Source organism: Aquarana catesbeiana, linkage group LG01 (assembly GCF_042186555.1).
Source record: "Aquarana catesbeiana isolate 2022-GZ linkage group LG01, ASM4218655v1, whole genome shotgun sequence".
Lineage (NCBI taxonomy): Eukaryota > Metazoa > Chordata > Amphibia > Anura > Ranidae > Aquarana > Aquarana catesbeiana.
In genome coordinates, this window is record NC_133324.1 from 59,164,594 (window position 1) to 59,191,709 (window position 27,116).

The 27,116-nt window shown below is 42.3% G+C and overlaps 1 protein-coding gene and 1 pseudogene across 2 annotated transcripts in view; one reads left to right on the forward strand and one right to left on the reverse strand.

Annotated features, from left to right (window-relative positions):
• Positions 1-27,116, forward strand: part of LOXHD1 (lipoxygenase homology PLAT domains 1) — a 359,211-nt gene that overhangs the window by 170,529 nt on the left and 161,566 nt on the right. For both annotated transcript variants that reach the window (XM_073619032.1, XM_073619042.1), the window contains exons 13-18: positions 3,745-3,868; positions 9,405-9,655; positions 11,396-11,531; positions 18,489-18,649; positions 22,896-22,982; positions 24,809-24,944. In XM_073619032.1, the coding sequence (XP_073475133.1) occupies positions 3,745-3,868; positions 9,405-9,655; positions 11,396-11,531; positions 18,489-18,649; positions 22,896-22,982; positions 24,809-24,944 (895 nt within the window). The remainder of the gene's footprint in view (positions 1-3,744; positions 3,869-9,404; positions 9,656-11,395; positions 11,532-18,488; positions 18,650-22,895; positions 22,983-24,808; positions 24,945-27,116) is intronic.
• LOC141124335 (U2 spliceosomal RNA) lies at positions 2,831-2,935 on the reverse strand (annotated as a pseudogene).

The window sequence follows — 27,116 nt, forward strand, 5'->3', positions numbered from 1 at the left end:
GCAACTAGTCAGCAAATATGTAGAAAAAAATATACAAATTTATTGGTATAAAATATGTGCATACAATAAGTTGCATATACGACATGTCTTTCTTATATAATCTTTCTTATTTTCGGATTTTCACATTTCAAATTTGTAAGTTCTAAAATTCGTAAGTTCGTAAATTTGAAAATTCGAAAATCGGAAAATAAGAAAGAAAAGCTAATAATAACTAACTTTTAAATTATAGGTATTGGAATTTCCTTTCAAATTTGGCTGTTAGTGAAGGTAATGAATACGAATTTATCCGAAGATACGAATTATCCGAAATAACGAATGCCGCGTCTAAACAAATGGAATGGAACAAACTAATAATAAATAATAATAAAACGTTTTTATTATTATTATTGTTATTTATTATTATTAATTTGTTCCGTTCCATTCATTTAGATACGGCATTCCTTATTTCGGATTCGTAACTTCCGATAAATTCGTATTCGTTACCTTCACTAACAGCCAAATTTGAAAGGAAATTCCAATACCTATAATTTACTGGTTAGTAATAGTTAGGTTATTATTAGTTATTATTTCAAATTTCCGAATTTTGAGTTTTCAAATTTTCAGAATTTACGAATTATCTAATTTACAAAAATTTTAAAATTTACGGATTTTTGAATATTCTAATTTATTCATTATTCGGGTTTTCATTAATTCGGATATTTCTGAATTAACAAATTTGTCTAAATTCTTTAAGAAACGAATTTGGAACGAAACTAATTGCACATGTTTACAGGAGTCCATTAAGACCAATTAAGTTATTAAATCCATTTGGTTCTATACAAAAACATATTTCACCATAATTGGCCATTTGCATCTTTTAAAATGTTTTTAACCACTTCACACAAATCCCCGTAACCGTACGTCGGTACTTTGACGCTAAATACCGGGGTTATGGCAGCAGCTAGCTGAAAGGACAAAGTCACACAGGGGAGAGTTGGGGGAAGGGGAAATCTGCAGACCTCCTTCTTGGGGTTGCCACCTCATCCCTTTAAACCTGAACACATATGAATTACACAGGTTCTGAGGCTAATTTAAAGCATATAAGGCACCAAGTGAGTTTCATTACCACCTTAATCAGCCTCAGAACCTGTGTAATTCATATGTGTTCGGTTTTAAAGGGATGAGGTGGCAACCCTACTCCTCCTCCTAAAAGTCCATCAAGTTATAGTCTCTGAGCAGACTGTGAACCAGTCTGCGACAGTCCTCAATGGACATTCTCTCCCGCTGGTGGATGAGGCGCTTTCTGGCACACAATAAAGCACCCTTAAAGCAACACAGCACCCACAAGGCACTGTTAATGTCCTCCTGAGAATGAGTTCCAGAGAAGAGTCCATTCAACACACTCAAGTGTGTGATGGCAGTCTGTGGCACAAAGTCCTTAAGTTCAGGTTCCAAGGCCCTCAACAGGCCCTATGCAAAGGGGCACTCCCAGAAAACAATGAAAAGCATTTTCCTCCTGGATGATGCAAAATGGGCAGTGCCTGTATCTGCACAGGTTTCTGGCATGCATGAATGTCCAGAGCGGCAACCCCCCCCCTGGATTACCATCCATGCCAGATCTTTGTGACTGTTGGTTAGTCCCTTTGAAGAAACATTCCTTCAGACCACTTTGCAAGTGGCTGAAGGGAGGCCTGAAACAGTCTTAACAATAATCAACTTGTGGGAGACAGAGGTTTTTTTTTTTTTTTTTTTTTTTTTTTTTTTTTGAAAGCCTATGGCGTGCAAAACACACCCCAAAAACTTCACCCGGTGCATAAAAAATGTGCACACACATAAAGAGTGCTCACAAAAAAGTGCCACGGGTACACAAGACGTGCCAATTCCCTGATCCCCCGGGGCGTTAGGCTCCTGCGGGGACAAAGGTACTTACAATGGTCCGTCTGGCCGAAACCAGACAGACCCCGTTCTCTGGAGGGCCTGCCAAGACAGGACCCACCCAAGTACTAGGTGGGGCTCCCCCGAAGGGAGACCCCATGAGAGAGGGCGAACTAAGCCAAAAGGCCATGTCCACCCCTTCCCAAGACTTTCAGGGCTGGCCCGAGGACCCGCATCCTTACTCATCACAACACACAGTGGGACAAACGTGTAAAACAAGACGTGACAACACAGGATTTCAATCAAAAAAAGAAAAAAGTGGGGGAAGGGATAGTGGAGAGGAGAGTGAAAGAAGTGGCCATTGTGTAACACAATGACCAGGCCCTCCGGCCAGGAATAAAAAATTCCTCTGGTCCTAGCCAAAAGGCCCGGCCCAAGAGGCAGGTGCAAAAAAAAGCTGTGTTATGGTGCAGTGACCGTGGTGCCCAAAATCAAAGTGTCTGCCACACACAGTGATCTTAAGGCACCCCTGGACTGCCACTCCAGGGGCACTACTCCATAGGCTTTCAAGACCTACCCTGGCCCACAGCCTAGACCACGACAGCCCCCACCGCAGACAGAAAAGGCATGAGGTTCAGGAAGCTTGGTGAGAGCCCTTGCCCCGAAGGCTCCACCGTCACTCCCATCACCCCTTCCAGTTTCACATTTGGGTAAATGGATACTAGCCACTCCCCCCCCTGCCAAAAGGGGAGTAAGCTTTCTCCTACCCAAATAACTGTCAGCAGCTAGAGCTACCACAATCCAGGCCAGAAGGCCAGGGACCCGACCCTTCAGCCAGACCAAAATGCAGCACCCATCCCCACCAGGAGCACCCTTCCAGACGGCTCAGACTCAACCATTGGCCGGTCCCCAGTATACTTTCGGGCAACTCGGCGTAGTCCCTGCTGAGTATCGCCTTTCCAGGTACTATGACACCATTGGATTTGCTGGCCCTCCCCAACGAGAGTGACACAGCGCCTCCTCTGGAAACTGATAAGAACAGATACTACACTTGATCTTAGCCAAAAGGCCGAGAAGCGATGTGGGAGACAGAGGTGCTCCACCTGATCGACTGCACTCCATGTAGGAGAGGTTAATTGCACAGAGGACTGAGGAAGTCGGGACAGCTGAGAGAGTCTGGATGACTGAGGGAGAGCCTGGGAGACTGAGGAAACTGAGGCAACCAGACAAGCCCAGATTGCTCAGGGAATCCTTATGTCTCAGGGGAGTGAGGGAGCTTCAGGTGTCAGGAAAACACCTACCGAGAGGCAAGGAATGAGCCGGTGCAGCAAGTTGCTGCAGTCAACAATGTTGAATGACCCAGGAGAGCTGGAGATAGGGTCTGAGGGACCAGTGCCAAGAGCAGTGGTGCAGCTGACAAGAGATCCAGGTGGCTCTGCATTTTTCTGTTATCTATTTTGCTAGATGAAAATCTCCTGCGGGGGCAACTTAGTTTGAGCTTTTCTTTTCTTTTTTGTATTAGAGTGGGCCGCCAAGCCCTTTACCACAGTTCAGTATGACATGGACTCACTGAAAACGACACCAGTAAGCTAAACATCCCTCAATATCACAATAAAAACATAATAATAAAAAAATAAATATATATATATATATATATATATAGCTATATCTATATCTATATCTATAGATATAGATATAAGAAAGTAGGGCAACCTTGATGGACCACTTGTCTGTTTTTCTGCTTTCACTTACTCTTCTATACTACTTGTTTATAGACAGGCAGATATTTCCCAAACCCGTCATTCTTAGGAAGGTATTTGCTCACCTTTGTCTATCCAGAACAGCCAGAACTTAGCCTTAAACTACATTTGAAAACTTTTGGTATTTCAGGTTATTATTGAGGACATTGGCAACAAATCGATCTACGAATTCCCGTGTTCTCGCTGGTTCGCTGTTGATGAAGATGATGGAAAAATTCAGAGAGATCTTCTGGTTGGAGGAAGTGAAGCCACAGGTAAGGAAAATGTTTTGGTTTGTCTTTTGTGTATATATATATATATATATATATATATATATATATATATATATAGTTGTGCTCATAAGTTTACATACCCTGGCAGAATTTATGATTTCTTGGCCATTTTTCGGAGAATATGAATGACAGCACAAAAAAAAATTGCTTTCACTCATGGTTAGTGTTTGGCTGAAGGCATTTATTATCAGTCAACTGTGGTTACTCTTTTTAAATCACAATGACAACAGAAACTACCCAAATGACCCTGATCAAAAGTTTAGATACCCCAGTTCTTAATACCGTGTATTGCCCCCTTTAACATCAATGACGGCTTAAAGTCTTTTGTGGTATTTGTGGATGAGGCTCTTTATCTTCTCAGGTGGTAAAGCTGCCCATTCCTCTTAGAAAAAAGCCTCCAGTTCCTGTAAATTCTTGGGCTTTCTTGCATGAACTGCACGTTTGAGATCTCCCCAGAGTGGCTCAATGATATTGAGGTCAGGAGACTGAGATGGCCACTCCAGAACCCTCACTTTATTCTGCTGTAGCCAATGACAGGTACAGTTGGCCTTGTGTTTTGGATTATTGTCATGTTGGAATGTCCAAGTACGTCCCATGCGCTGCTTCCTGGCTGATGAATGCAAATGTTCCTCCAGTATTTTTTGATAACTGCATTCATCTTGCCATCAATTTTGACCAAATTTCCTGTGCCTTTGTAGCTCACACATCCCCAAAACATCAGGGATCCACCTCCGTGTTTCACAGTAGGAATGGTTTACCTTTCATCATAGGCCTGGTTGACTCCTCTCCAAATGTAGCGTTTATGGTTGTGGCTGAAAAGCTACATTTTGGTCTCATCTCTCCAAATGACTTTGTCCAGAAGGTTTGAGGCTTGTCTCTGTGATGTTTGGTGTATTGTAAGCGGGATACTTTGTGGCATTTACATAGTAATGCCTTTCTTCTGGCGACTCGACCATGCAGCCCATCTTTCTTCAAGTGCCTCCTTATTGTACATCTTGAAACAGCCACACCACATGTTTTCAGAGAGTCCTGTATTTCACCTGAAGATATTTGTGGGTTTTTCTTTGCATCCCGAACAATTTTCCTGGCAGTTGTGGCTGAAATTCTAGTTGATCTACCTGACCGTGGTTTGGTTTCAACAGGACCCCTCATTTTCCACTTCTTGATTAGAGTTTGAACACTGCTGATTGGCATTCTCAATTCCTTGGATATCTTTTACTATCCCTTTCCTGTTTTGTACAGTTCAACTACCTTTTCCTGCAGATCCTTTGGCAATTCTTTTGCTTTCCCCATGACTCAGAATCCAGAAACGTCAGTGCAGCACTGGATGAAAGATACAAGGGTCTGTCAGGAGTCCAGAAACTCATTGACCTTTTATACACACACAATAATTACAAGCAAACAGATCACAGGTGAGGATGGTTACCTTTAATAGCCATTCAAATCCCTTTGTGTCAACTTGTGTGCATGTTATCAGGCCAACATCACCAGGGTATGTAAACTTTTGATCAGGGTCATTTGGGTTTCTGTTGTCATTATGATTTAAAAAGAGTAAACAGAGTTGTTTGATAATAAATGGCTTCAGCCAAACACTAACCATGAGTAAAACAAAAGTTTTTGTATTGTGTGTATACAGTTGTGCTCAAAAGTTTGCATACCCTGGCAGAAATTGTGAAATTTTGGCATTAATATTGAAAGTTTGACTGATCATGCCAAAAACCTGTATTTTATTTGAGGATAGCAATCACATGAAGCCATTTATTATCACATAATTTTGTGGATCCTTTTTAAATCATAATGATAACAGAAATCACCCACATGACCCTGATGAAAAGTTTACATACCCTGGAATGTTTGGCCTTAGTACAGACACAGAAGGTGGCACACACAGGTTAAAATGGCAATTAAGGGTTAATTTCCCACATTTATGGCTTTTTAAATCACAATTAGTGTCTGTGTATAAATAGTCAATCGGTTTGTTAGCTCTCACATGGATGCACTAAGCAGGCTAGACACGGAGCCATGAGGAGGTAGAAAAGAACAGTCAAAATACCTGCGTAACAAGTTAATGAAACTTTACAAAGATGGAAAAGGATCTAAAAAGATATCCAAAGCCTTGAATATGCCAGTCAGTACTGTTCAATCACCTAATAATAATAAGAAGTGGAAAATTTGGGGATCTCTTGATACCAAGCCAAGGTCAGGTACATTATGGCCACCAGATGGAGCTAACTATCATTAGAAAAAGAATACTTTCCTAAGTGCCATCTACTGTAAGTCTGGCACCACCAGTCACATAGTTGCAAGGATTGGATTCAAAACATTTTGCAAACCACAATGAGGCAATTCTGATTCAGTTTTATTTTAAAGCATAGTTGATTAAAAAAAAAAAATGCATATCCGAAGAATATAAAATAACTATACTTTCTTCATAAACATATAAAAACAAAAAATATGGAATTTGTTCTTGTGTTCCTTAGAGTAATCGATAAGTTAAAAAATGATGTTACGGGTTTAAAAACATGATCCCCATAATGGGTACATTTTTATAAATTGATGAGCTGATGATAATTAATTTTTTTGATTATAAAAAACTATATTACAGAGCCCCACCAGCAACGGTTTACCCGTAAGGCTACTTTCACACTGGGGCGGGCGGGCATCGGCGGTAAAGCGTCGCTATTTTTAGCGGCGCTTTACCGTCATTTTACCTGTGCTATTCAGCCATTAGTGGGGCGCTTTTAACCCCCGCTAGCGGCTGAAAAATGGGTTTAAAACCACCCGCGAAGCGGCGCTGCAGCGGCACTTTGCCAGCGGTTTTGCGGCGCTGCCCCATTGATTTCAATGGGCAGAGGCGCTTTAAGGCTGGATTCACACCTATGCAGTTTTAGTGCTTTTTGCATTTTGCAGATTTGCACTAGAGTCCATTTACCATGGTTTCCTATGGAACACGTTCTGTGGTGCAAATCTGCAAAATGCAAAAAGCACAAAAAATGCATAGGTGTGTATACAGCGCTTATACAGCGCTGCAAAGATGCTGCTTGTAGAACTTTTTTTACCGTCCTGCAAGCACACCGCTCCAGTGTGAAAACATTAGGGCTTTCACACTGGAGAAACAGGAGAGGCTCTTTACAGGCGCTATTTTTTTAAGCGCTGTAGCGCCTGTCAAGCGCCTCAGTGTTAAATTAGCCTTAAACAGCTAAATTACACACACACAAAATAAGTATGGGAAACGTTTTTACCTACCAAAGGATCTGTGTTTCTTTTCACCCAGTTTTGAGATTTATACAGCTCGACCACACAGTATACTCTGTCACTCTGCTCTCTCCTCCTATCAGCATATTCCTTGCACTGCCACATACCTGATTGGCTCATTGTGCTGCTTCTCCCTCTGCCAGTCTGAGCTCTGCTGTACACTGTACACTAGACCAGAGTCTGATACCAGGTTAAATCCAGGGACTTACGTTGCTTGCATTTACTGTATAAAATACATTTTGAGATGAATTCATGATTACATAGCTGCAATAACGTGTCTTTTTTTGATGAAGTAATGATTATGTATCATTTTGAATATAAAATTTGTATATTAAACTAGGTAAACAAATGAGAACTCTAATAGGTTATTAAAGGCATAACCTATGTGCCATAAGATATATATCACTCTAACATAACCTGATTCTCTAGTTAAAAGACATAAAACAATGTTATCCATGGTGATCAATGCCAAACAAAAATAACGCTTAAGAGCTCCATCTAGTGGCTGATGTACAGATAGTAAATAGTATATATTCAGTGTCTCACTGATATGAAATAGTGACTTCTTGTAGATGCTGTGTCTTTTAATCGATTTTAAGAGGATCACATCCATTAGCTGTTGTCTATAACAGAAAATACACCAAAAAATATATTCTTTAGTACCGTGTTCTTTGCAAAATTAGATATGTTTATCCAATTTATTTAGACTGAGTAATGTATTTATTTATTATTTATAGTGTATGTATGTGTGTAGTATGTGTGTGTATGTATGTATATATATACATATATATATTTATATATATATATATATATATATATATATATATATATATATATATATATATATATATATATATATATATATATATTTATATATTATTATTATTATTATTATTATGGGTTTTTTTTTTTTTAATTATTATTCACAGTAATTTATTTGTTTAGCCTGAGTAGCTCAATGCTTTCTTTAATACTGTCATGAATAATATGCTTACTCTTTGTATTCAGCATGTCTCTTTATTCTATAGTGTCCAACATTATGCTCTTCGAGTGGCTGAATCTGTTTAAGCTTTTTCTAACCTGTAAAAAGCTTAACTCCTGGCAAAACAACTAAATTACACACACAAAATAAGTATGGGGGTCTTTTTTTTACCTACCAAAGGATTTGTGTTCCTTTCCACCCAGTTTTGAGATTTATACAGCTCTGCCCCACAGTACACTCTGCTCTCTCCTTCTATCACCATGCTCCTTGCACTGCCACACATCTGTGACATTAATTATTTGCTTGGCATTTAGCTCCAAAGAGAATCTGTGCCTGGAGATATAACAGCTCCCCCAATTAAAACTGAACTCCAGAAAAACTGCTAAATAAGCTTTTAACCCTTTCCTGCCTAAGCTTATTTCTGACATTTGTTACTTGCAAGTTAAAATCAGTATTTTTTACTAGAAAATGACTTAGAACCCCCAAACAAAAAAAAAAAACAAAAAAAAACAAAAAAAAAAAATATATATATATATATATATATATATATATATATATATATATATATATATATTCTCTAAGACCCTAGAGAATAAAGTGGTGATTGCTGCAATATTTTATGTCACACGGTATTTGTGCAGCGGTCTTTTAAATGCATTTTTTTGGGAAAAAAGACACTTTCATGAATTAAAAAAAAAAACGAAACAGTAAAGTTAGCCAAATTTTTTTTGCATAATGTGAAAGATGAGGTTACGCAGCGTAAATAGATACCTAACATGTCATTCTTTGAAACTGCACACACTCGTGGAATGGCGACAAACTACGGTACCTAAAAATCTCCGTAGGCGACGCTTTACAAAATTTTAACGGTTACCAGGTTAGAGTTACAGAGGAGGTCTTGTACTAGAATTATTGCTCTCACTCTGACAATTGCGGCGATACCTCATATGTGTGATTTGAACAACGTTTACATTTGCGCGAGCACACGGGGATGGGGGCGCTTAAAAAAATATTTTTTTTTTTTCTTATTTATTTTATCCTTTTTTTTTTACATTGTCCCTTTAAAAAAAAAAATCTCATCACTTTTATTGCTGTCACAAGGATTGTAAACATCCCTTGTGACAGTAATTTCTCTGTATGGAGAGATCGGGGGTCTAAAGGATCCCAAAACCCTCCTTCGCACTTAAAAAATTTTCAGATCACCAAAATTGGCAATTCTGCATACTGTCGTTTTAAAAAAATTGGCGTAGTAAGTCTAATTCAATGTTTTGCACTCCCCAGGCATTGTCTACAATGTCTCTGTAATGACCGGAGACATCAGAGGAGCCGGGACAGACTCGAAGGTCCACATCATTCTTCATGGATCGAAAGGGTTAAAAAACAGCGGCAAGATCTTTCTTGAGGGAGGAGAGTTTGAACGACGGAAGATCGACGTCTTCAACATAGAGATCGCTGCTTTACTCAGCCCCCTCAGCCGGGTGACCATCGGGCATGACGGGAATGGGGTTGGCGCTGGATGGTACTGCGAGAAGGTCAGCAGACATTTTTTTTTATAAATACCACTTCTTTGTTCCATATTATTAGTGGTGTTTTTAAAGGGACCGTGTTGTGGTTTTGTACATATCGAATTATATTTTATTTTTATTTTCTTTGCACACATTTTAGGTAAATATGAATTATAGTATATTAATATGCTGTATTCTCCTTTTCGACAAGCGGGTGGAGATTTTTTTTTTTTAAATTGTATTTTATTCACTACCATGGCAGAGAGGTGGGCATGCTTTTTATAAACGGCGCTTTGAAAAAAACACTCGGGCGCCCAGTGCCGCCATGAATGGTTGTGATCTGAGCTGTCATTGGGCAGCTCAGATCACAGCCAAAGGCTTGGTTTAGACTTACTTTTGGGGTGCGGCAAAAATGCACGGTTGAGCGGATATTTAACTAATGCTGTCTTCCATATGGCTCTCCCTTTGACCAGTTTTCTTCTTTAGGCCGGGATCACACTTCTCTGACAAGGAATTTGAACGACTTCCGGTCCAACTTTGCTCTACAACGTCATTTCCAACTTCCATGCGACTTCAATGCCCCTTGAGTCTGGTATGAGTCTTGATGGGGGAACCCCACGCCAAAAAAAAAAAAAATGGCGTGAGGTCCCCTCCAAAATCCATACCATGCCCTTATCTGATCAAACAGGTCGGCTGGTCAGGAAAAGGGGGGGGCGAGCGAGCATCCCCCCCTCCTGGACATACCAGCTCACAGGACCTCAACATGGGGGGGGAATACTTTGGGGCACCCCAAAGCACCTTGTCCCCAAGGGCCTCTTCCCGACAACCCTGGGAAGTGGTTGTGGGGGTCTGCGGGCAGGGGGCTTATCAGAATCTGGAAGTCCCCTTTAACAAGGTGGCCCCCAGATCCTGCCTCCCCATGTGAATGATTATGGGGTACATACGGTGATGTCTTTTCCCTCTGTTTTTTCTCCCTCCGCTGATGTCTTCTTCCTCTGGTTCTTATGCCGATTCTTCTCCCTCTGCTGATGTCTTCTTCCTCTGCTTCTTCCTCTGGTTCTTCTCCCTCCGTTGATGTCTTCCTCCTCTGGTTCTTCTGCCAGTTCTTCTCCCTCCGCTGATGTCTTGTTCCTTTGGTTCTTCCTCTGGTTCTTCTCCCTCCGCTGATGTCTTCTTCCTCTGGTTCTTCTGCCGATTCTTCTCCCTCCGCTGATGTTTTCTTCCTCTGCTTCTCCCTCTGGTTCTTCTCCCTCCGCTGACGTCTTCTCTTAACGTTATCTCCTGCTGTTGTGTCGGCTCCCGCTGTCTGCCATTTCTTATATAGCAATAGGGCATGGCCATCTGGTGACGTCATCCGTTGACCCAATCCACCTGCGATGTCACCGCCTGGGGCATGATGGGCCCTCAAGATCCTCACAGCACAAGTCGCATCAGTTAAGATGATGACCCAACTTGGATGCGACTTACATTCAAATCAATGGGCTGAAATTGTGCCCAAGTCAGACCAAAGTAGTGGTAGCAGGAGAGCAGGAACCTTTTTCAAAGTCGGACCGCCTCGTGTCGGCCCAGTTAAGACGGCTCTCATAGGGAACCATTGATTTATACACGTCATGTGACATGTGCTCCCAAAGTCAGAGAGCGTATGTCGCACCAGTGTGAACCGGGTCTCGGGGTCATCCAATGCAGCAGTACAATCTGTAGACTAGATTGTGCCCAGTTGTAGACTTGACACAGCCTCCATATAACTGATTCTATTTTCTCACTCAGGTGGTGGTCTACTGCCCTTTCACCGGCATCGAACAGACCTTCCCGTGTGGCAGATGGCTGGACATCGATGAAGGAGATGGTTTAATAGAACGGGAACTCTATGAAATGGTTTCTCTGCGCCAGAAAAGACAAAAGAGTAAGAAAACAATTGCCTTTAAAGCCTTTAAACCTCTTAATTGACTGCACACTGTGAGCTCCTCACTATAGAAGAGTGGAGCACCAGGATGAAGAATGAGTCCAGCACAACCTTTACAATTTGTATTAAAGTGGGACATTATTTTTCTGTAAGAGTGGGAAAAAGATTGTATGTCTGTGTCCCTAATGAGGAGATCTCCTGTTGTTTCCTGTTCTAGTGAACACATTGGAAATGAGGGAGAAACTACGGGGACATTGTCAGACATTGCTCAGTGTCAGAGATTCTGGCTTTTCCCATACTACTAGAAAAAAAAAAAACGTTTTAGGCTTAATGTCCAAGGGACGTTTTAAAACCTCTCCTGAATCGCCGTAGCTGTACTTCGGCCATTTTAAGACCACTAGGGGGTGCTACGACAACGGAGCCGATGCACGTGCCCGGCGGTCGCGATGTCCGGGCACCTGCAATCGCTCCTGAGAAATACAGAACGTACATACAATGTAAACAGACAGATCTCCGTTCTGTCAGGAGAGAGGAGACAGATCTGTTGTTCATACTAAGTATGAACAGAGATTGGGCTCCTCCCCCAGGCAGTTCCGTCTCCCCCACAGTTAGAATCACTCCCTAGGACACACATTTAACCCCTTGATCGCCCCCTAGTGTTAACCCCTTCCCTGCCAGTGACATTTATACAGTAATCAGTGGCTATTTTTAGTTCTGTTCGCTGTATAAATGTCACTGGTCCCAAAAAAGTGTCCGATCTGTCCCCTGCAATGTCATAGTCCCGCTAAAAATTACAGATCATCGCCATTACTAGTAATAAAAAAAATAAATTATAATAAAAATGCCATAAATCGAACCCCTATTTTGAAGACGTTATAACTTTTGCGCAAACCAATCAATATATGCTTATAGGGATTTTTTTTAGCAAAAATTTGTAGAAAAATACATATCTGCCTAAACTGAGGAATAAATTTGTTTAATTATATTTTTTTTGGGGGGGGGGGGATATTTAGTATAGCAAAAAGTAAAAAATATTCCTTTTTTTTTCCCAAAATTGTCGCTCTTTTTTTGTTTATAGCGCAAAAAATTAAAAACCGCAGAGGTGATCAAATACCACCAAAAGAAAGCTCTATTTGTTGGGAAAAAAAAGGGCGTCAATTTTGTTTGGGTACAGCGTCGCACGACCGCGCAAATATCAGTTAAAGCGACGCAGTGCCGTATCGCAAAAAAAAAAAACAAATGGCCTGGTAATTTAGGGGGGCAAATCCTTCTGAGGCTTAAGTGGTTAAAAACGCCTGTAAACGAAACGCGGCTAAACGTGAGTTACCACGTTTACACGCTGTTACAGGCATTTGACGTTTTAAATGCCTCTGAACGTCAGTCCTGAACGCATTTTTTTGCTTTCCAAAAAATGCTTCTAAACTCAACTGCCTTGAAACAACTATAAACAACCCTGTGTACATGTACTGATAAGATAACAGAGAGGAGAGTTCAGGAGCAGCTAAAAAAAAAACACCCAACTGCTCCTAAATGTCCGTTTTCCAGCATCAGCCTTATTGGTGCCTGTTTGTACTCCACTTCCTGTCCAGGTGACCACACACAAACAAACTAATAGATAAAATCTTTGCAAAGACTGGGACCTTTCCACATTCCATCCAAAACGTAAAAATAGTTTTGCCTTGAATTGGGATTTAACTTTGTGCTTTATTTTTACCTTTTCTGGCCTTCTTACCAGAAGCGGGCAAATAGTAGACATGTGCGATTCGGTTCGTAACGAATAGATTTTTGTACAAATTTGTTAGTATTTGTATATTCGGATCAATTTGAACATCCGAATAGCTGAAAGAACCAAAATACGAAAATGACGAAAATTACGAATAAGCAAAATAACGAACACGAGAAAATACGAACTTACGAACGGACAAACTTACGAAAATACGAAACTCCGAAACAGTAAAAGAAAGAAAATGACATCTATAACGACTGTTTTGCATTTCGTATTTTCAATCCTTTGTTCGTAATTTTGTATGTTCGTATTTTCATTCGTGTGTTTGTAATTTTGTTTCTTTGTGTTCTCGAATCGTTCTTTTGAATGGACAGTGTAATGCCCCGTACACACGGTCGAATTTTCCGACGGAAAATGTGTGATAGGACCTTGTTGTCGGAAATTCCGACCGTGTGTGGGCTCCATCACACATTTTCCATAGGAATTTCCGACACACAAAGTTTGAGAGCTTGCTATAAAATTTTCTGACAACAAAATCCGTTATTGGAAATTCTGATCGTGTGTACATAAATCCGACGCACAAAGTGCCACGCATGCTCAGAATAAATTAAGAGACGAAAGCTATTGGCTACTGCCCCGTTTATAGTCCCGACGTACGTGTTTTACGTCACCGCGTTCAGAGCGATCGGATTTTCCGATAACTTTGTGTGACCGTGTGTATGCAAGACAAGTTTGAGCCAATATCCGTCTGAAAAAATCCATGGACTTTGTTGTCGGAATGTCCGATCAATGTCCGACCGTGTGTACGGGGCATTAGTGTATCTTAATATGTATGTTCGTAGTTTCGCATGTTCGTATTTTTATTCGTATGTTCGTAATTTTGCGTTCTGGAATCGTTCTTTCGAATAGACGGTGTATTAGTGAGTGATGTATCTTACTTAATATCTTTAGCCAATCAGCTTATCCCTTTTGTGACGGAGTCGCACTGCATTCCTGAATCTTTTTAGATTCAGTTGAGGAGGAGACGGAGTCAGGTCTCATGACTGAGGGAGTGGAATGGAGTAAGTACAGGACTTATTAGAAAAGCAAGCCTAGGATTATTATTCTTTATTTCCTGCGAAAGTACGAATCAACGAAAAAGGCAATCTCACAAAAGTAATGCCGCGTACACACAGTCAGACTTTTCGTCTACGACGGACACCGACGGACCAAAGCCGGCTGACAATCCGATCGTGTGTGGGCTTCCCCGGACTTCCCCGGACTTTTAACTGACTTTTCCAGCCACAAATCTGACGGACTTTAGATTTGGAACATGCTTCAAATCTTTAGGTCGTAACTCCACCGGACCCAGAAATCCGCTCGTCTGTATGCTAGTCCGACGGACAAAAACCCACGCTAGGGCAGCTATTGGCTACTGGCTATCAACTTCCTTATTTTAGTCCGGTGTACGTCATCACGTACGAATCCGTCTGACTTTTGTGTGATCGTATGTAGGCAAGTCCGTTCGTTAGAAAGTCTGCCGCAAGTCCGCCAAAAGTCTGTCAAAAGTCTGTCGGACAGGCTGTCAGACTTTTGTAGCCGAAAAGTCCAACCGTGTGTACGCGGCTTAACAATTACTGAATTATGAGTAGTGTACCGAATGAACGAAAATTATTATCGAACAAAATTACAAATTTCGAATCAAAGAAAATTAGACGGAATTACGAATATTTCGTATCAACGAAAATAAAAATGTTACGAAAATACGAACGAGTCCGAATATGAAAACCAGCGTCTTACGAAATTACGAATCGCTACGCATCAACGGAAACGTAAAGAAACTAAACGAAACGAAACTCATTTTTTTGTTGTGCACATGTCTAGCAAATAGTGTATCGCAAGGCTCTCTGCAGCTTGGGTAGCATACAGCCATATGGTAGACCTCAGATAATAGTCAGATGTATAGCAACTATACACCTGCTGGAAGGGATATTCATGGTTGGATTTGTACATAAACTTAAATTCTTCTTGTTTAAAAATGTTATTGATAATAACACATCAGTGTACAGGCATAAAACTATACTCAAGCCAAGTTATAGTGCAATACACTCTGTAACTAACAACTGTCCCTGATTTCGAGGGACTGTCCCTGATTTGGAGCAATGCCCCTCTGTCCCTCTTTCCTCCTCATTTGTCCCTCATTTTGATCTGATCTCTATAGTTGTATAAAAAAATGCACTTTTTATCTTTCAAAAAGTGTTTCCCAGCGCTAAACCTTTCATCCAAATTCTAAATTGCTGCATTTATAAATTTTAAAAGCCAATATAAAGGAATAGTAGTGGTAAAAAAAAATGCCCTTGTGGATTTAATTAAACTTTTTTTGGGGGTTAATTCTCCTTTAAGGGGTGTGGCAGGAGGCGTGCCCTATACCTAAATTAGTTTGCTAATAGGCGTCTCTCATTCCCATCTCAGAATGTTGGGAGGTATGCAATTACATAGAGCTCATTAAAATTGGAGTAGCATACACAGTCTGTCCTATATCCAGGAGAAGTAATATTCTTAAAGCAGAACTTCAGTCATTTTTTCAACTTTCCATCTATTAAATCTTCTGCCCTTGTTGTTGTTTTAACTTTGGATAGTACATTTTTTTATCCGCCCAGTAAATACCTTATACAGCCCACTTCCTGTTTCTTATCTGGTAAAAAGCCTAGGATTATGACATCGTGCACAGCTCTCTCTCACTCTTGTGAGCGTTTGCCAGGGAGGGATAAGTCATAAGAGGGCCAATGAGAGCTGCAGAGCTGGAGGCGTGTGTCTGTGTAAGTCCAGGAAGTGAACAGGCAGCAGCTTCAGCTGCCCACAGTTAAAATGGCTGCAGCCAGACTCAGTGGAGGGAGATTTCTGCATCATATTTGGCAAGTACAGAATCACAGTATATATAAAATAATAAGCAAAGTGGTTGGAGGGAAGCCTTAGAATGGCAAAGATGTTTTTATTACAAATGATGTGAACAGACTGCAGTTCCTCTTTAACAGCTCCAAAATGTAAACTTAAATTCTTAAAGTAAAGGCAAATTTTTTTTTTTTTTAGTTTTGGATAGAGGGAAGATGGATTAGAACACCTGTCAGTTTTTCTTGCTGTCTGCATTCCCGTTAACCACGTTAAGACCAGCCGCTGTCAATGGTGTACAGCGGCTCACGCAGGCTCAGTTGCGGGTGGACGAGCGCCGGCGCGCGCTCACTCCCGCTGCGCGCTGTGGGAGCGTGCCTGCGGGTCGGGAGGACTCGATGTCCTCCGGTGGCCCACGATTGCCTTGTACACAGGCAGAACGGGGAAATGTCTATGTAAACAAGGCATTTCCTCGTTCTGACAGGTGACATGACAGAGATCTACTGTTCCCAGTGGTCGCAGTAAGCCCATCCCCCCCACATTTAGAAACACTCATAGGGAACACATTTAACCCCTTGATCACCCCCCAGTGTTAACCCCTTTCCCGCCAGTGACATTTATACAGTAATCAGTGGCTATATTTAGCTCTGATCGCTGTATAAATGTCAATGGTTCCAAAAAAGTGTCAAAAGTGTCCGATCTGTCCTCCGCAATGTCGCAGTCCTGATAAAAATCGCAGATCGCCACCATTACAAGTAAAAAAAAAAAATAATAATAAAAATGCCATAAATCTATTCCCTATTTTGTAGACGCAATAACTTTTGCGCAAACCAATCAATATACGCTTATTGCAATTTTTTTTAACCAAAAATATGTAGAATACATATCGGCCTAAACTGATGAAAAAAATGTGTTTTTAAAAAAATAAATGGGGGTTATTTATTATAGCAAAAAGTAAAAAATATTGTTTTTTTTTCAAAATTGTTGCTCTTTTTTTGTTTATAGCGCAAAAAATAAAAACCGCAGAGGTGATCAAATACCACCAAAAGAAAGCTGTATTTGTGAGGAAAAAAGGATGTAAATGTTTTTTGGGTATAAAGTTGCACGACCGCGCAATTAGTTAAAGCGACGCAGTGCCGAATCGCGAAAAATGCTGTGGTCATTAAGGGGGTAAAACCTTCCGGGGCTGAAGTGGTTAAGGAGATTCGCCCTCTCTATTTGTCCTGTTTACCATTAGCATTGAAAAGTGAAAGTAAAAGAAAAACCCACATTTTGAATTGCCCCCAGAAAAGTAATAGAGGGGAAATCTTCCAATGGGGACAATAGTTTTGGTGACCTGGGGGGGGTCCCAAGGTATTCCCTTCATTTGCACCAATTTCCTCTCACTTCCTGTTTGGCTATGGGACAGGAAGTGAAGGTAAATCTCCCCAATAAGACAGAGACCCTCCTCTTCTGGGGTTCCTAAGTGGTGCTCGTGGCTCTTCCTCTTCTCGAGTGCTCCGTCATAAAAGCGCTCTCCCGCGTCCTGCTGCTGCGTCTATTGAGACAGACAGCAGGATTCGCCCCCCTCCCCCCCGACCGCTGTGGATTTGATTGACAGCAGCGGGAGCCAATGACTGCTATCAATCTATTCAATCAGGAGCTGAGACACTGCCTGGAGATGGTGTGCTCGCCCACGTTGTGGAAAAAAACGGGTTCAGGTAAGTAAAACAGGGGCTCTGGGGGGGGGGCTGGTGCACTACAAGAGGTTTTTCACCTTAATGCATAGAATGTATTGGGGAAAAACCACAAAGGTTTACAACCCCCTTTAATGCCGCGTACACACGGTTGGACTTTACGGCAGACTTTGCCCGGCGGACTTTTCGGCGTACTTTCTGAATGAACGGACTTGCCTACACACAATCCACCAAAGTCTGTCGAATTCGTACGTGATGACGTACGACCGGACTAAAACAAGGAAGTTCATAGCCAGTAGCCAATAGCTGCCCTAGCGTGGCTTTTTGTCCGTCGAACTAGCATACAGACGAGCGGACTCTTCGACCGGACTCGAGTTCGACGGATAGATTTAAAACATGTTTCAAATCTAAGTCCGTCCAACTTTTGAGCAAACAAAGTCCGCTGGAGGCCACACATGATCGAATTGTCCGACGAAATCCCGTCCGCCAGGCTAAGTCCGCCGTAAAGTCCACACGTGTGTACGCGGCATAAGTCTCCTGAGCAATGCATGTTGATGTTATGGCGGCAAGGGTGGAATAACCCAACCTTCTGTTATCATGGATAGGCTTGCAAGGCTTTTTAGAACAGTTTTTCTTGCTCTTAAACTATTAATGCAACATTATTATCCCATCCTTTTTTTTTTTCAGAACACCCATGGTCCCTTTGGATATGGACAAGTGACGTTAAAAATGCTGGAACAGATGCCAATATCCTTCTGCAGATCTTCGGACAGAAGGGAAAGTCAGATGAATTGAGGCTGGACAACAATTCAGATAATTTTGAAACGGGACAGACAGACAAGTTTATGGTAAGAGGCTCCAGTCACCTCTCTTTTAGCTTCTTCAAGAAAGTATAACCTTAGAGCCCATTCACACAGGGGCAACACGACTTCCAGCACGACTTTGGGAGGCAACTTGGACACGACTTGAGTATGAATCACAGCACGACTTGGGGCAACTTACAACACAACTTGAAGTCGCCTCCAGGACAGGGAACTTTACAAGTGGCCAATCAGAGCTTATCAGCTGTGTGTGAGAAGGAGGGGGCTGGCTGTTTAGTGGAGGAAATTACTTTGTTTCTTTTCTGCTTCCTGTAAAGTTGCCTCAGTAAGAACAGTGATCAGACTTGGAGGCAACTTCCATTGAAATCAATGGGTACAAGTTGCCTTCAAGTCGGATTGAAGTAGTACAGGAACCTTTTCTGAAGTCAGAGCGACTGCAGTAGTGTGCATTAAGACAGATCCATTCACTTACATTGATTTTTTTCGTGTAGCGTGACTTGAGGCGACTTGGGGCGACTTGAAGTCGGATCCAAAGTTGCCCCTGTGTGAATGGGCTCTAAAGGTTATGTAGAGGTTGGCTAAAATGAATCAAAAAGCCCTCCATCTGTCTGTCCTAGTGTTTGCCTAACTGTCTGATTTACTAAATGGTAGACGTGCGGTTCGTCTCATTCCGAGTCAAAATTTTTAGTTATTACAATAGTACAATTACAATTAGGGGTGCAACGGATCGTCATCGATCCGTGATCCAATCCGCGGAGGTTGATCCGTACGGGACACCCGCGATCCGCGGAGCGCTCTGTGGCCTCGGCCATAGGAAAGGCCGCGGCTTCGGCCTAGCTCCGGAGCGGCGGCCATCTTGGTACACCCGGCGGCCGTTTAGCACGTGATCGCTCCGTCAGATGACGGAGCGATCACTTGTAACAAACCGGCGTCATGTCATTGTGGATATTACAGTGGGGGAGATTTTTTTTTTTGATCCGGAAATGATCCGAACCGTGACTACTGATCCGAGGAACGATCCGAACCGTGAGTTTTTTGATCCGTTGCACCCCTAATTACAATGCATGTACTCCTCGTTTAATGACTTACCTGTTTAACGACCAGCATTCCCCACCCGAACGATGCGCTATACATCAGTGTATTGTACAGTACAGAATTTTCGTTTGTGTTCTGTACTTATGCAAACTAAAACAACGTTATTGAGCTGTGGTTTTGTGTTTTAGACCTTTTTTTTCCACAATACAGTACAGTACGGTAGTTAAAGGGGTTGTAAAGGTTTGTGTTTTTTCACCTTAATGCATCCTATGCTTCAAGGTGAAAAAACACCTGTCAGTGACCAACCCCCCCAGCCCCCCCGTTCTACTTACCTGAACCCTCGAACTTGTCCCACGGGGACACGCTCTCTCTCTCTGCCCAGGGTTCTCGGCTCTTGATTGGATAGATTGATAGCAGCGCAGCCATTGGCTCCCGCTGCTGTCAATCAGATCCAATGAGGCAGGCTCCGGGGGGCAGGGCCAAGTCCTGCATTCGGCCTCTATGGACGCCGAATGCTGGACTCGGAAGGGTGCCTGCAAGGTAACACCCCGGGAGAGCGCTTCTCCCAGGGGGTTATCAGATGTGGAGAGGAGCCGCGAGAGCCGGCGGGGGACCCCAGAGGACCAGGTTCGGGGCCATTCTGTGCAAAACGAGCAACACAGCGGAGGTAAGTATGACATATTTGTTATTTTTTTTTTAAACGATCCTCTAGTATCACTTTAAGAATGCTTAAAATATTGATTATTTGTGGCTCCACGTTTTTAAGACCAGTTCGTTTAATGACCTGGTCATTGGAACAGAACCTGGTTCGTTAAGTGAGGAGTACCTGTAGTAACAAATTTAATTGAATCCGAAATAACTAAATTGAATTTTGGACAAAATTCGAATTTAAATCAAATTCAAAACATTTTCTAATTTAGATTTATTTAATATATTTATTTAATATAATTTAATATATAAAAGAAAAAAATTTATAGAAAATAAAGGAATAGAGTAGAAAATAAAAGAAAAGAATAGAGTAAAACAGAACAAAATAAAATAGAAAATAAAAGAACAGAAAAAAAGAGAAAATAGAACAGAATAGAGAAAACTATAGAATAGACTAATATAGAATATAAACACCTTCTAAAATTCGAATTTTGAATAGAATTAATTCAGATTAGAATGGAATTAGTTTAAATTATAATAGAAAAGAAAGGATTAGAATAGAAAAGAATAGAGTAGAATAGTGTCAGGAACCATGAATCATACAGAGACACAAAATGCAGTTAAAATCACACCATTTAATATAATGGTAAAAAATAGTACAAATAGAAAACATAGTCAAAAAATAGCCAGGGTACAGTAGCCAAAGTGGGAAGTCAGAACAAGCCAGTAAATCAGGAAGCCAGAGATCAGCGTAGTCGGAGGCAGGAGACAGGATCTGGAACCAGAAGGGACATCGGCCAGGCAAGTCTTCAACAGGAACACAGCAAAGAGTCTCTTGATATGTTTGACCAAGGCGAAGGCACAGGAGAAATGAACCAGGCAGTTTAAATAGCCAGAAGGGGCTGGCTGTAGGCTGGAGTGACGAGCAGGAAATGATCACTAGGTGAGCCACTGTGGAACGATGAGTGCTGGCAATTAACCGACAGCTGAGCAACCTGAGAGCTGAGAAGGAAGGGAAGAGAGCCCAGCCCTGACAAATGTAAAAAAAAAACAATAGAATAGAACAGAAACTAAATTATGTAAATAACAAAACAAAACAAATGGTGCACTGTTTACCACCAGCCGCCACTGATCTGTGCTTTAAACCATTGGTTTTGGATATATAGTTGGCCAAGGGGCATGTAGAGATTTTTCATGTCTACTCCAACTATCCTAAAATGAGAGATAAACTCTTTCTTTTTGGGATGTGTGGTGGGAATATGAGACATGAAGATACCTTCTAGTTTTTTTTATTTGTTTTGCATAAAATAAGGAAAGTTTAGATCCCTTCACTTTATGACATGAATGTAAGTGAGCTGCATCATGGTGCAGCGGCAATAACACACTCAATCCAAGTGCGATGTAAAGAACTTTTATTGAAGTTATGCAAAAGACGGTTCACAATAAATCCAGTAGGAAGACAGCTCAACCGGGAATACTCATGGGTCTCAACAGTGTGTAGAAAGCAGGTTTCAGCTGAACTGACAGCGCCTGTTAGGAGTGGAAGAATGTGGCCTGGCTGTCAGGTGCCCAAGCGAGAAGATGTCCAGAGAAGTTGCAAAGACTACGCTTTCCCTACTCATCAGGAACCTTTCCCTGCCACTATATCTGTCCCTAACAGACGGGTACCTGTCCCTACTCTACCCACTCATAAATGCACGCCAAGTCTGGGAGCCAGGATCTTTAAGTGATTGTAAAGGTTGTTTTCTTTTTTAAATAACAAACATGTTATACCTACCTGCTCTGTGCAAGGGTTTTGCACAGAGAAGCCCCGATCCTCTTCTTCTGGGGTGTCCTGGCGGCGCTCCTGGCTCCTCCCCTTCATCGGGTGCCCTCACGGAGAGCCGCTTTCCATGGGGGCACCCATGCGGGAGTGCTCATGAGTCCCGCTGCTGCGTCCAGTTGTCAGAAACCAACAAGTGGATTGACTGTATCTTCTGAATTCATGGCCTTCGCCTACTGTCAGAAACCATGAAATCAGACCAAGACAGAAGTACAGTTAAATCACACTTGTTTAATAATAAAAGTAAAAAGATCAAACGTAGTCAAAACATAGCTGGTTTTTCATCATAGAATGCATTAAGGTGCATTACCTGGAGACTTTACACCCCCTTTAAATAGACTCTGCCTGACTGAAGATGGCTGCTGGAGTCACATGGGGTGGCAGCATCCAATCAGGCAGCTTCCCCAGTGACCCAGAAAACCATAGAGGAACCATGTTCCTCGTGACTTCATCTCCAACTGCAATGCTGCTGCGGTTGAGCACCATCTACATTGGGGACTACAGTTATTTTTTCTGAAGGCCCTTTAGAAACATGAGAGTTAATCCTTAGTTTGTAATGGTCTCAGAAGGTTAGGTGTCAATAACTCAATCATTTGGAATGCTTTATTAACAATACCTCCACAGTAGTCTTAAAAAGCCTAGAATGAGATCTATACATTATTAATTTCCACCGAGGGTAAAACTATTCAGAGCATTTCCACCTTCTGGTTTTCTGTGCTGTAGTCTATATTGTTGATTGGATGTCACAGATTATATTGTCTTCTGCAGATTGAACTTCCAGATCTCGGGCCCCTATATAAGGTCAGGATATGGCATGAGAAGAGGAATGCTTTTAGTGGTTGGCATCTAAATAAGGTGAGAGTGGTTATATATCTGATTATTTTTTTATTTTTGTGTATGTATAAATACAATGTGTGTCTTTATATATATACAGTATCTCATAAAAGTGAGTACACCCCTCACATTTTTGTAAATATTTTATTCTATCTTTTCATGTGACAACACTGAAGAAATGATACTTTGCTACAATGTAAAGTAGTGAGTGTACAGCTTGTATAACAGTGTAAATTTGCTGTCCCCTCAAAATAACTCAACACACAGCCATTCATGTCTAAACCTCTGGCAACAAAAGTGAGTACACCCCTAAGTGAAAATGTCCAAATTGGGCCCAATTAGTGTTACAAGGTCTCAGGTGTGAATGGGGAGCAGGTGTGTTAAATTTGGGGTTATCGCTCTCACGCTCTCATACTGGTCACTGGAAGTTCAACATGGCACCTCATGGCAAAGAACTCTCTGAGGATCTGAAAAGAAGAATTGTTTGCTCTACATAAAGATGGCCTAGGCTATAAGAAGATTGCCAAGACACTGAAACTGAGCTGCAGCACGGTGGGCAAGACTTTACAGCGGTTTAACAGGACAGGTTCCACTCAGAACAGGCCTCGCCATGGTTGACCAAAGAAGTTGAGTGCACGTGCTCAGCGTCATATCCAGAGGTTGTCTTTGGGAAATAGATGTATGAGTGCTGCCAGCATTGCTGCAGAGGTTGAAGGGGTGGGGGGTCAGCCTGTCGGTGCTCAGACCATACGCCGCACACTGCATCAAATTGGTCTGCATGACTGTCATCCCAGAAGGAAGCCTCTTCTAAAGATGATGCACAAGAAAGCCCACAAACAGTTTGCTGAAGACAAGCAGACTAAGGACATGGATTACTGATACAATGTCCTGTGGTCTGATGAGACCAAGATAAACTTATTTGGTTCAGATGGTGTCAATCGTGTGTGGCGACAACCAGGTGAGGAGTACAAAGACAAGTGTGTCTTGCCTACAGTCAAGCATGGTGGTGGGAGTCTCATGGTCTGGGGCTGCATGACATGAGTGCTGCCAGCACTGGGGAGCTACAGTTCATTGAGGGAACCATGAATGCCAATATGTACTGTGACATACTGAAGCAGAGCATGATCCCCTCATTTCGGAGACTGGGCCGCAGGGCAGTATTCCAACATGATAACAACCCCAAACACACCTCCAAGACGACCACTGCCTTGCTAAAGAAGCTGAGGGTTAAGGTGATGGACTGGCCAAGCATGTCTCCAGACCTAAACCCTATTGAGCATCTGTGGGGCATCCTCAAAGGGAAGGTGGAGGAGCACAAGGTCTCTAACATCCACCAGCTCTGTGATGTCCTCATGGAGGAGTGGAAGAGGACTCCAGTGACAACCTGTGAAGCTCTGGTGAACTCCATGCCCAAGAAGGTGAAGGCAGTGCTGGAAAATAATGGTGGCCACACAAAATATTGACACTTTGAGCCCAATTTGGACATTTTCACTTAGAGGTGTACTCACTTTTGTTGCCAGCAGTTTAGACATTAATGGTTGTGTGTTAAGTTATTTTGAGGGGACAGCAAATTTACACTGTTATACAAGCTGTACACTCACTACTTTACATTGTAGCAAAGTGTAATTTCTTCAGTGTTGTCACATGAAAAGATAGAATAAAATATTTACAAAAATGTGAGGGGTGTACTCACTTTTAAGCTATTATAGCTTATAACTAATGAAGCAGATAACGAAAAAAAATAAATATTGATGATAACCGATCATGTTAATCAATGTGGATAATCCTTATTACCTTATTATCTGGTCTTTGTCAACTCCTGCCTGACCCTGTTCCTTTTAAAACAGTTGACTTTGCTGAAGACCCTGACCAAAGAGAAATACACCTTTAAATGTGGCCGTTGGTTGGACCTGAACGAAGATGATGGGGAGATTGTACGGGAGCTTCCGGCAGAGGGACCACTGGTGCTTGAGGTTTTACCAGGTGAGGCTGCAACCTCCAAAACACTTTATGGAAAGTGATAAAACCATGAGCTGAATGTAAGGTGGGCTATTCATCAGATACAGCAACCAAACTTTCACACCTAGGCCCAACGTGGAGAGGTTTTTTTAGGTTCTAAGCAGTGGCATCACAAGGGTTGGTGTCACCAGGTGCGGTAAAACATGCTCCCCCCAGCCTGCCACAGTGCTCTGTCCACCCCGCAACTGCCCCCAGCTAGCCTCCCACAGTGCTCTGTCAACCACCCCCCCGCTAGTCAGCCACAGTGTTACATGATGATGTCACCCCTCTGGTGGGTGGTGTCACCCAGGTGTGGTTCGCACCCCCCCTAGCGAGCCCTAGCCACTGGTTTTAAAACAGGAGAGAGGGCTTTGCCTAGCATTTTCAGGTGTGCCGAAGAAAGGGATTTTCTGATCCCTTTCGGGGGTCTATGAAGCACAGATTGCTAAACCCAGCGGCATCAGTATGCATCTATTAACTAAAGAACTATATACCGTATTTATCGTATGCGTGTATAACACGCACCTTCAATTTAAGAGGCAATTTTTTTTTTTTTTTAAATGGTTAGTGCCCATCAATGCAGCCTGATCTGTGCCCATCTGCAGCCTCAATGCAGCCTGATCTGCGCCCATCTCCCATGAAGGCAGCCTGATGCCCATATGCAGCCTCACCATCTCTCATGCAGGAAATCACCAAGCCGTCTCATGTTTACTCGGGTTCAGTCGGCAGTCACATACACAGTCCTGCCTCCGCCATTGGCATTGGACCAGCTCTTGTGATTGACAGAATGCTGGTTCAATGCCGGTGGCGGAGGCGGGACTGTGTGTGTGACGTCAGAGCCGAGTGAGGGCCGATTATACAGGAGATGGCGGCTTGGTGAATTCCGGCAGCGTTCGTCCCCCTCCTTCCCCTCCGAGGTACACTATTGTACCTACTGTGATTTGCCCCCTATTTTCAGGGGGAAAAGTGCGTGTTATACGCTGATAAATACGGTAGTTACATAGTTAGGTTGAAAAAAGTCACAAGTCCATCTCTAAAAAACCTCCATATACACAGCCCTATACCCACAGTTGATCAAGAGGAAGGCAGAAACCCTGAAGAAGCACGGTCCAATTTGCTCCAGCAGGGGGAAAAAAAATCTGTCCTCATCCCCCAGGAGGCAAAGGATATTCCATGGATCAACTACTCCTGGTGCTATTACCTATACATTTTAGTATCCAGTTACATTTTGTCCATTTAGAAATGCATCCAATTCTATTTTAATACAATCTGCTGAGCTGGCCAGAACCAGCACTTGAGGGTGTCCATTCCACATTCTGTATGTGAAGGTTAAATCTCATGTCCTCCAGACATAAAGAGTGCCCCCTTGTCCTCTGTGTTGACCGTACAGTGAGTAACTCAACACCAAGTTCACTATATGGACCCCTTATGTATTTATACATGGTGATCATATCCCCCCATAATCTCCTCTTCTCAAGAGAGAATACATTCAGTTCCTCTATTCTTTCCTCATAGTTGAGCTCCTCATTGCCTCTTATCAGTTTGGTTGCCCTTCTCTGCACTTTCTCCAGTTCCCCGATATCCTTTTTGAGAACTGGTGCCCAGAACTGAACTGCATAGTCCAGATGAGGTTTTACTAATGACTGGTACAGGGGTAAAAAGATGTTTCTCTCTGGAGCCCATACCTCTCTTAAAAAGAGAGTATTTTGCTAGCTTTAGAAACTGCAGCTTGGCATTGCATGCTATTATTAAAGTGATATTAAAAGGCTCTGTTTTATATGTTAAAATAAAAAAAAGATGTTATACTCACCTGCTCTTTGCAACAATATTGCACAGAGCAGCCCCTTACCTCCTCTTCTGGATTCCCCCTATGAGTGCTGTCCACCCCTCTTGCGGATGCCCCTATAGCAAGAGGGGTGCTCCCGAGCCAGGCTGTGTGTGCCCATAGACACACACAGTGCATCTTGGCCACCCCCCCCCCCCCCCACTTCCTCCTTTAGAGGCTTTGACAGACAAGGACCCCTGTGGTCCTAAAACTAAAAATTTGGGTGTCCCCACAGTGGAGGCACTATGGCTTACGCATGCGTTTGTAAATGCGTGCGGACTGAACTCCTGTTTTTAACGCGTACTGTTAGACAGGTTCATTGGTTGTCTGCG